Raw genomic sequence first — 11912 nt, forward strand, 5'->3', positions numbered from 1 at the left:
TAAAGATGTTAAGAGTAATAGCATGATGTCGAGCTTAGTGTCTTATCCCGTCTATATATAGTCCGATTTGTTGCTTTTGCCCATAACATTAAAGATTCATACAAAAAAAGAAGTCAGTGCGCTTTGATAGTCATAACGTGAAAAATATAATATCATATTAAGAATATCTTTAAATTACTTTGATATTATAAATAAATAATATTAATAATTCACATACTGTATACACAAATTATGTTTATTTAATTTCACTACAGAAGAGACATTATTCATAAATGTTGCCTGAGTTACAGGGAAAATGAAATTGCAAACTTAATGCAAAGCATTATTAAAAACTTTTTTTTTTACTGATGTAAAGGAAAAGGTCCACATGACTTGGTTCTGTCTTATCCCAAATTATTCATTTTTTCCAATTAGTTAATTTTAGTGTGATTCACATGTATCTGAGATATATAGACAAATTTTGCTCTTCCTCCTGTTTTTGCTCTCCTCTCTTTCTATTTCAGTGTATTTGGTAGCAAAAAAACATGTATCTAGGTGTATCTGACTTGAAATCTGGTATGAAATTATTAAATAGTGAGATAAAATATAATTAATTTAAATTATAAAAAGAATTAGTAAATATGGTAGAAATATTTGTGTAATTAAGTAGTTTCTCCTTAATTAATTAAGAGACTAGTTCATGCAGGAAGGCCCAATTCAAAATTTAGGAGTGAAATGTGCCTTTCAATAACAGGCTAGTCTATGCTGGAAAGCCCAATGATTAGTCCTTTTTGTGGATCCCAAAGTAGAAAGAGATGTTTCAATTTTGTACTACGATCTCAAAATACTTGGCACGTTTCGCTTCTCGGAAATAAATTTAACTAGTCTACAAAGCTATATGAAAAGATTATAAATTGTGATTCTTCTCATATTAATATAGTGAAAAAAAACACGTGTTAAACTATTAATCAAAATTTATATAATCTGATTTTTGAAAAGCAAACCAGAACGAATATTTTGGGACGGAGGGAATAACATTTTAAGTGGATTCCACATGCATATATGGAATTGTGGACCAAATGATTATTTCATTGCGTTCACTCACTTAATATTTGTTAATAATATTTTCCATACTCATTTATAAAAGAGACAATGTTATTAGAAGTCCTAAATTATTATATAAGTTGTAAAGTATTTTTAAATCTTATTTTATTTGTTTTGATCCGTAAATGACTAAAAGGTAATATGTTCAACAAACTTGAGTAGAGCTTTACATAGGTGGATTATTACATCAAAAACTAGAGATCGATAATTATTGTCGTTGAACAATAAAAAATAATAATAATTATTCTTTGATTAACAAAGGATTGTCGAAAGTCCTCTCAGATCCTCCTAAGTAAATTTGCTTGGGAAATTATGAGAATGTACTGTAAAAAAGATTTTGGATTAGAATTATTTGAATGATAAATTTCGTAACTAGTTTCTATTTTTTTACAAGTTAATTTTACCTAACTATTTCAGCTTTATAAACATTAGGAGGATAAAATTAAAAATTATTTATTGACTCGATTATTTAAACACGTCCAATCTTATATAGTATCCATTGATTTTGACACTCTCAAGTGTTAATTTTTACACACAAAAGATGTAATATTGTTTCTTTATCCCCTAAATAGGAACAAACTTTAGCTTATTTGCATGATAAATGGTCAACTTCAGGACCAACAATATATGGCCCAATTATCATCTCATATGTATGGTCCAACAATGTAGAAGCCCATATATTTTTTGGATCGACTTTGGCATACCTGTTGTTTTCATAATTTAAAAGGAAAAAAAAAAAAAGCAACTTACAAAAATGACTATATTTATAGGGGTATTAAAATTCAATCGCTATAAGTATGGTATTTATAAAAAAATGACTACAATTTAACTCTTTTTCTAGCTATATTATAGTATATGTTTTTTATTTTTCTATTTATACGCTGATACAGTTTTAATTACAATGAACTAAATAAGGAAACTATATTAATTGTACAAATTCAAATTAGTATCTTTATTATAAAAAAATTTAAAGTATTAATATATCAAGGATACAAGTATTTGTAAAAACTTAATGTATTGATATATTAAACAAGATAAAGTATAACAATTTAGCATATGAACACGATAATTTGAAAAATGAATACATTGTTGTTAAACAAAAAATGAATACACCAATATAGTATACATATGAATACATTGTTGTTAAACAAAAAAAGGATATATTTGACAATACAGAAACAAAAAAAATGGAAAATAATAGAATGTGTAGGTAGCAAAAGTGTGCAAGTATTCGGTTGTATAAAAAAATGAAAAAAACCAACAAACATCAATCTCTTTTTGGTCAAGTTTTTCTTATAATACTTGAGGCTTGGTGTTGACTCATGTATTTGTTTATAAAAATATAGTATTGATGTATCCAATTATACTTGTATTGCCTAACTAACCTTTCAAATTCGATAGATTACTTATGTATCCAAATATACTTGTATTCACAAATCATCATTTCAACTTGTGTTAGTATTAGAATACAAGTATCTATGTATATAACTATTCTACTATATACAAATTTGACAATCACACAAATCTCAATCTCTTTTTGCTCGTGTTCTTCTTAGCTTGTATTACTTTTTTTTATAACTATAGCAATTGTAATGTAGAAACAAATAATTCTTCAATAGAAAGCCTATAAAAATAGATGCAATATATATGTATACAAATATGATCTTCATAAAAAGGAGGAGAAAATCAATTAAGCGATATATGATGAATTCAAATTACAAAAATTGCTCCTAGAATCATCAAAAAGATCTAAAATTGGAAGAAAAATACAGAAATTTTGTGATATAGGAAGATTGACGAAAGAGAGTATTACTGAGGGTAAACATGGGGAACCAATCACATAAAACATGCCTAGACATAATCAATTAAGTGTGTAATAATAACTTTCCTATTTAATATTAATAATTTTTCTGATTATTTATATATAATTAACTTTACTATTTATTGTGTAGTTATATCCATATAACATAAAAATAAAATAAACAGTAGCTATTTATTTTAAATGTATATTAATGCTTGCCATATTTTATAGTTTTTCCAAAAAAGAAACAACATAGACGGATATTTTAAATCCCTGCCTAGAAGTTTTTATCTTTTTTTTTTTTTAGTAATTTAAAATTTCTAACTCACAATTAAGTTAGAGGTGGAGGATGGGTACAACAAACCCCTTTTATTACTATAGTATGAGTGACTATATAGGATATTTTTGTGTCACTGTTTATAATTTGATCCCATTTGAGTTAAGTTCAACAAAAATATATTTTCTCCGCTTCAGTTTGTGTGTCTTACTTTCCTTTATAGTATGTTGTAAAAAGATTCTCTCTATTTTTTTAATCTTAACTTTCCACTTAATAAGTTTAAAACCACAAGATTAAATGTATATTTGTATCATTTTTGTTATATTGTACATATGTTCAGTTTAATCCATCTTTATACCATTTCATACATGTCTGAAGTTTCACATAGTCCTCAATTTATGTGGTATTTATTCATTCTTACTTCTTTTTATGTCAATTTTGATGATTAGAGATCTCTCTCTTCAATTATTTTTGAGATGGGATGGAAGAGAAGAGGTCTTGCTTCATATCCGTTAATTCATTTTTTATTTATAAAACTTCCGACAAATAAAATAGCTATAAAAACTATGCTTATCAATTAAAGTAGGTGATTTTAGATTAGCTTCTGGAATTCTGAATTGTTTTACTCTATTTCATATAATTGCACACCACCACAACTTAACATATATATAAATATATATATTATGTGTAGTAATTTAAAAATGCAAATTTTACCCCATACTTAGTTATCATCAAAGAACAATGAGGTACGACGACAAACCAATAACCTAATTATACCAAATTATAATTAACAAAAAACTTATGTAATTGATAAGGAAGCTGACAATTAATGTCAACATGTTTGACACTTTAAAACCTAATTTTCTTTGTTTAAGTTGACGTTCTTTTGTTAGTTCAACAGATTGGATTGCCAAATTAATTAATTTTCTCAAGAATTACAAGACAGACGACATGTTAGACTACTCTTTTGGATTCATATGAACTTGATACTACGACATGTTAATGTGTTATATTCATCCCTAATTATATGTGTCGCAGAGAAACATGTTCTTATAATATTTATTATTATATATAACTAATACTGATCTGAGAACCATAATTAGTTTGAATTTGCTTCGTCTAAGACCTACTAAAAGGAGTACTTCCTATCAAAAAAAATTTCATTCTCATACCTTAAACCCGAGGCCTCTAACTAGACTCTAGTTAAAAATGAAGAATTTAATCCATTTCACTATAACTTATTATGGAATTACTATTTCTTATTAACTACCCATTAATTTCACCTATATGTCATGAGTAATAACAAAATTATAAATGAAAATTGAATCCTTCACAATCTTACCGATAAGGTAGCAGTAAAATTGTCATTTTATTTGTAGATCTTGAATAGTTTTAACGTATGTTAATAATATTTTCTTCGTCCTTTTTTATATGTCATCTCTTTCTATAAATAGTTGGACTACAATACTTGTCATTTTATAAAATTTATGCATAAATTACCATATGTTGCCTACTATACCCTTGATAGAGTAGTTAATTAATCTTGTAAATGTATTCAATATCATTTATTATAAAGTTGACTTAAGAAAACATTAAATAAGGGTAAAGTTACATCATTTCTTAATGCAAGTGCAAAGTAAAAATGTGACATATAAAAAAGGACGGATGAAGTATTTATTAATTCAATTACTGACTTATTTTTTGTGGGTAAAATTACTCAATATCTACAATGGGTTTACAATGTCTATTTTAAATGAAAAAATTTCCCTAAAATACATAACTTGTTTTATCATATTCTCTAAAATTTCTTACCATTTAAAAAAATTACAAAAATCGGATAGATACATCACTATATGTGATGCATCGGTCGGATACATCACTTTATGCGATGTATCGATCGGATAATCACTTTATGCGATGAATCGGTCGGATAGATCACTTTATGCTGTGTATCAATCTGATACACATCACTTTACGCGATGTATCGATTGGATACATAACTTTACGCGATGTATTGGGACGTTGAGTGATGTATCCCAAACCAAGATGCGAAGTATCAAGACGTTGATGGATGGATATGAAATTAGAACACGATGTATTGGGATGTTTTGGCATGTATCTGAATTTCATCAAATATAAACTCTTAAACCTATAAGATTATTAATAATTAAAATTTATATTATTTTAAAAAATGCATATCGTGGGCCAGCGAAGAGATAGACCTAAAACCTTTCCCAAAAGATATATAAGTCAAAACCACACAATTATACTACCAAAATGTTATCAACTGTATTCTCAAAAAAGTTAGTACTCCTATAATAATACTCTAGTAGTAATATTTCACCGGTCAAGTTAATTGAACAAGTGATTTTTCATATAAAAAAAAATTTTGTGCATGCATTTTTTACCAAACTCATCACATGAGACTTAAGTCTTACACTAAGCGAGATTAACCTTATGTGAACGCACTTAAAAATATATATAAATTAGGAATTCATTTGTCAACCAAAACAATAAAAATAATATTTCATGAAGTTGGCATCTAATACTTTTCCAGTGTATCGACGTTGAATGGATTATTATATATATATATATATATATATATATATATATATATATATATGAATAAATAAAAGAAAATCATGTTGTGCATGGATTGTGTTTCTTATTTATAGACCATTCAAATTCAAAATCAAACCAAACAACTCAAAGTATACCATATAATAAAATAATCAAATACGACTACTAATATAATAGGTTTGGCCGGTCTATGTATGCAACAGCCTACACTTAATTAGAATGTTTGGCTATTCAATTAGTGTATAACCTCATCATCCTTATTATATCAAATTCAATATTAAAACTTGAAAAAATTAGGTACTAGTTTATACCACCTTGTTAATTATATATGTTATAATAGGTTATTTTATATTGCATTCAAACTAGATGTAATATCTATAGTATTATTATAATTTATATTACATCATCTAGTTTGAATGCAATATAAATAGTATGGTTATTTTATTGCATTATCATTTATGTTAACATATATTATTGGTTAATTCTGAATTAATATACATTAAAATTTTGAATCTGTCTGTATAAACAGGTAAAATAGAAGTAAATTTACTTTGTTTTATGCTTATCCCAACAAGAGGTTTAGGGAAATTCTTGCCCCTATTAAATTATTTGTATTATATAAATTATGATCTCGATTCATCAATTTATGAATCTCTCAATTTTAAAAATCATCAAAATAAGAGACAAAGACCATTTCTTTCTAACTCTTTATCAAATTCGATAAATATTGTATATTTCATTATAGTTATATGCTTCGGAATATTCCTTTTTATTTAACTTCTTTAAAATAAATTTCATATTAAAAATTCACAACTAGTTGTGATTTTCAATTCGAACTCTTGATATTATAAGGTTTGAAATTGTAGTGAACTATTGACACATAATTATTTGGCATGAATAAGGAGAAGTAGTGGACTTAGTTGTCGATGATCTAGGCTTATTTTGTTTGATTGAAGAGACCAATAATAAAAAGATACGTATCTAAGAAACAAAAAATAGACAAAAACAATAAAACGTGAGGTGTTTGTATAAAAACTATTTATGTGCAAGGAAAAAAGCAAAAAAGTTAGCAAATATGTGATCATTATTTACAATCATCCAAAGTGGACATCCTTTTAGTTTTTGTTTTCCAGGCATTACTACTACTACTACTACTTTTTCTATCCTTTTCATCACAAAAAAAAAAAGGAAAAAAAATAAAGTAATCGCGAGTCAAAAAACACATTTAAAATATCTCATTTTCTTGAGTTTCAGACTTAACTATATAGAGCTAAACACATTTGGAATATCTCATTTTTTTGAGTTTCAGACTTAACTATATAGAGTTAAACACATCTGAAATCTCATTTTTTTGAGTTTCATACTTGATTATCAGGTATTGTTATATATATGAACTATTAGATGTATGCACTTTATACTTGCCTATTAAGTGTTGTTGTTAAACACATAAGCTATTTCTGAGCTTTCTACCTGGACTAACGTTAATTTTTTTATCGAAACACACTTAAAATGTATATCGAACCAATAGTTCAGATATAAAATTTCAAAAAATTAAAATATTGTAAGTGTATATTTGTCCCATCCAAAAAAATAAAAAATCGAAGGGAGCCCCCTATTCATGTATATATTCAATTCAAAAAGAAAAAAAAAGAAAAAATGAGAATATTTATAAATTCCAAAAAGAAATAATTTTCAAATTTGATCATTTCTTAAATTATATTGAATTGTATCGAATTTATTTTATATATTCAAGCGTTATGCAAAAAGAAATTACTCCTAACTATTGAATCTAAAATCCCATCGGCCTTGGTGCCCGTATTAAAATTCAATTAAATTTAAATTCATACTAAATATTTTTATTTTCTAACAAAAACAACTCCAAGAGGAGACTGTGAGTAAGCTCAAACCAACAAATGTGTAATTTCTCGAGACACTTACCACTCCACGACAATTCGATTGGTCAAACAAACATTGTCATTTAATTTATTATAAAGCAAAAAAAAAAAGTGCCAGCTGTATTTTACACTTTCACATTATCATCTCATCAAAGTAATTAATGGAAACAAAGAAATAAAGAGAGATATTTTTTCCTTAATCAGTTTTCATAACTTTGTTAATAATCTAATTATACAAATTCTGCATCCTAATAGAAAAACCTATCAACAATTTGTTAATAAAAAGCTTCAATCAGAGATCTAATCTATACTTTTAAAATTAAAATCTAACATTTTTTTTTAGATCAATGATAAATTTCACCGTCTATCAACGGCGGTTCCTGTACACAAAAACTGAATCAACGGCGCCGGTTCATGACAAAACGGCGCCGCTGGATGTTGCCATTTCTTAAACACCGGTAACTCTTTCTTCACCTCCTCTTTCTTACTATTACTCGAATTAGAGTTAGAATTAGAGAGACGATTAATCACCGATTTCAGATTTCCGGCATCAGGAGAAGCCGGAGAAGTAATCAACGGCGATAAAAGCGGTATAGCGACATTCCAATCGGTCGGTCGGTTGATTTGAATCGATGCCGGTGCTCGACGCTGTAACCGGCTAGGATTCCGGCGGTCTCCGGTGGAAGTCCGGTGGTTGATTGACATAATTGGATCGGAGATTTGTACTTGGGGAGAGAGAAATTAGGGCTCGAAAGAGGGGAAATGTGAATGCGGTGAAGAAGAGATTTGGGGGTTTATATAGGGGCATGTGGAGGACACGTGTCAGATTTTCAGTCAAAGGTCAAAGAAAGAGCCAGAATATTTATGTTGCACAGCTCGGCTTTGAGCTGGATAACTGTGAGTATTTACTCTCACGAGTCTTGTCCATTTCAATTTATGTGAAAATTATCTTAAGATCGTGATTATGAATCATGTTAACTCGAAATGTAAGTTTTATTTAACATGGAATTTAAATTTGAAAAAAGTATTGAAAATACCCCTAAATTCGGTGTAAACATAATTTCATTCTCAAATTATTGATAGCCTTAAAAACACCTCTTAATTTGACTGATTAAACTTAATTACACATCTGATCTTGTAACATGAGTGAAATACACCCCTAAATTCTGGTCACGTTTAATTTTTTTTATCACTTCTCATGACTTCAGTTAAGAATCTTATGCTCCTACAAGAGTTTGAGACTACTTATTATGTCATGTTGCAGATCGGGCGTGTATATCTAAATTTAGTTAGTCAAGTATATGAGTATTTTTAAGGCTGTCAACAATTTAGGGACAAAACTAATATTTTTTTATTAAGTTTAGAAGTGTTTTCAATACTTCTCTCATTAAATTAATTAAATAATCATTTAAACATTAAAATTCCATATTTTATAAAACTAAGTTTAATTGTTATGATAAAATTTGACTCATAACTTAACGTTTTATTGGTTATCTTCTAAAAATATTTTTAGGAAAATGTCAAATACATTATTATTGCCTTAAAGATTTGATTCCTTGAGAATAAATTACGTAATAAGAGGATACTTGTCATTGTATATTATAAATAGGATAGTAGGAAATTGTATACCAAAAAAGATATTAGCATAATAGGAAAAATAAGTTTGTTGATACCATGAGCACATGAATAGATGATATAAATTGCAATGGGTAGTTTGGTGAATGAAATATTTGAGATGTTCACGTAAAGTTTTTGAAAAATTATACATTAAAATGGTGTGATACAACTTATTCTAACGTTTGTATTAATGAAGTGTTATAATTTATATATATAAGTCCTGATTTATAAATATCCTAATTTAAATATATTAAAATATTTTTTTAAAAGATAGTTTTAAAACATTATAAAATATTCTTTTATATTTCATAAATTTAATAGTCAATTAAAATATGCCACATAAATTAAAATATAGATTAATTGACATTCTAAGCCGAGCTCACGTCTAAGCAAGTTAAGCAAAAAGACTGATATTTTTATAGTATATACTATATAGTAAATTAAAAATAAAAAAAAACTCATCATCACTTGGTCAAAAGCGTTACATAGCTGACTGAATCCTTTAACCCAACGTCACTCTTTCTATTATTGGCAAATCCTATACCAATTTGTCTCATAAAATAAGTGAAAACACTTTTACAAGTTAGAAGTAAAAACACCTCTTAACCAACCGCAATTAATTAACAATAATAGCTTAATTAAACTAAATATATTTTTTAGAGAATATTATCCCTCTTTGTAAATGTCCTGAAATATGACATTAAATTCAATGACAATAAAGATTTTCTTACCTTTTATTAATATACATATTTATTATCATTAAAAGTTATCTTTATTATAGTGATAGTTGAGTAGTTGGGAGCAGAGGCGGAGCTAGGTGAGGGTTCATGTGCTCGGACGAACCCACTAGCTTTCCCGTAAAATTTGTATTTGTTTTAAAAAATTAAATAAATATATATGCATATTAACTTGTGAACCCCCTAATAAAATTAATTGACAGTTCAGTGATAAGGAAGAGCGGTGAAAATACTTTCCACACATTTCTTCTGGGTTCGAACACCTTTCTTTTTTATTTTAAAATTTAGAACCTCAAACTCCTAATTCTGGCTCTGGCTCTGTCTGAGAAGTGGATAAAAGACCTTGGATCAAATCCAACCCTCATCGGCTACTCAGTCATAAGCTCATAGCATGAAGCTTAATAATACGACTTACTTTTTTTATGTGATTTAATAAGTAAAAATTATTACACAATTAACTAATTACCATAAAGCGTTCATCCGAAAAATAGAGGTTTGAAGAAATTGTAAAAAATTATTGCACAGTATTACATATTATCCAGCCGTTAAGTAATGAATTTTTACCCGCACGTGAAACCACATCATCATCGTTCATTTTCTGACAAATGATGTAACAATTAACGGCTATGATTAGACTTACGTGGCTATTTTTAATCCTTAAAAAGATCAATGCACGTTTGGGTCGGAGATATCGAGTTATCTTCATTGTCTGATTGTGCTGTCACACATTTCAAACTTTGGATCGTTTTTAACGTTCCTTTCGAGGATATCGCCCACAAGTGTGGTAGGATGAATGAGACTTTTTCGTTTTTAATCAAATATGAAGTAGTAATTTTATAATAAATAGAATATTACAATAAAGAGTGTTGAGATAACTTTAAAATTTTGAAATTATGCATTTTTATGGTAAATATTTTAAATTAATTTGAATTTTTTTGGATATAGTTTTAAGTTATGAGTTTCCGTAAATTCGTAGATAAAAAGACTTGAGAATATAAATTACACTTAAGAGATTGTTTGATTTAGAGACAAGTTATACATAAATTACTACTAATTAAGATTATATTGTAAAGCAATATGGGAACAATGATGTAAAATTAGCAATTTACGGAATTAATAAAGTGGTTGCTCGATTAGTTATATATTCATAGTATCGATTAGTTAAGAACTCGCACTGAATATGGGGATTTGAAATGGATCTATTGGTATACTAGCTAGGCGAAACAAGATTAGAAATTATGAAGATATTCAGGACGAGGTGGATATTGCCTCTGTGGAGGATAAATTAAGAAAAGTGAGATTGAATCTCACATGATTTAGATATGTGACGAGGACATATTTAGATGCTTTACTTGGAGATGTGAGATGTTGAGTTTGGTGGGTCTAAGGAGAGGTAGAGAAAGATCAAAAAAGTATATATGGTGAAGTGATTAGACGTAACTTAAAACACATATAAGTTATCGATGACACGACTCTAGATGAAAAAATATAGTGATCAGGGATCAAGAACAGGTTAATAGGTAATTGTGCTATAGAGTTTCCCTAATCAATGGTATTAGTATTTTATTTTTTTTTGAATTTTTATTATAGCCTATTATTATTCCCCTTTTCTTTCATATCGTAATATTTGTTGGTGCTATTTTATTTTGTTCCTGAAATATTCTCTTTTCCTTCTTATTTTGCTATATTTTATTTGAATTGGAAATTTATAAAAAAACAACCTCTCAATATTTACTCTGATAAAAGGTCGGGATAAGACTCATACAAACCATCCTGATGTTGATTTTGATCTTTTAATCCGTGTTTACTAAATCAATTTAATTTTGATCTTTAATCCGTGTTTACTACTACTTTTATTCTTATTCATATATCATGAGATAAATTCTTACCTAACTTTATACAAATATTTTGTATGCAGGCAA

At 27.6% G+C, this 11912-nt stretch overlaps 1 protein-coding gene across 1 annotated transcript; it reads right to left on the bottom strand.

The window, feature by feature from the left end:
* Nucleotides 1-7812: 7812 nt before the first annotated feature.
* Nucleotides 7813-8413, bottom strand: LOC125839647 (uncharacterized protein At4g14450, chloroplastic-like). The gene has a single exon (XM_049518642.1). It carries the CDS (start codon nucleotides 8339-8341, stop codon nucleotides 7994-7996), a length of 348 nt encoding a protein of 115 aa, XP_049374599.1. The 5' UTR covers nucleotides 8342-8413; the 3' UTR covers nucleotides 7813-7993.
* Nucleotides 8414-11912: the final 3499 nt, after the last annotated feature.

The sequence above is a fragment of the Solanum verrucosum genome, unplaced genomic scaffold (genome assembly GCF_900185275.1).
Source record: "Solanum verrucosum unplaced genomic scaffold, falcon-dt-bn FXZP01000306.1, whole genome shotgun sequence".
NCBI classification, from domain to species: domain Eukaryota; kingdom Viridiplantae; phylum Streptophyta; class Magnoliopsida; order Solanales; family Solanaceae; genus Solanum; species Solanum verrucosum.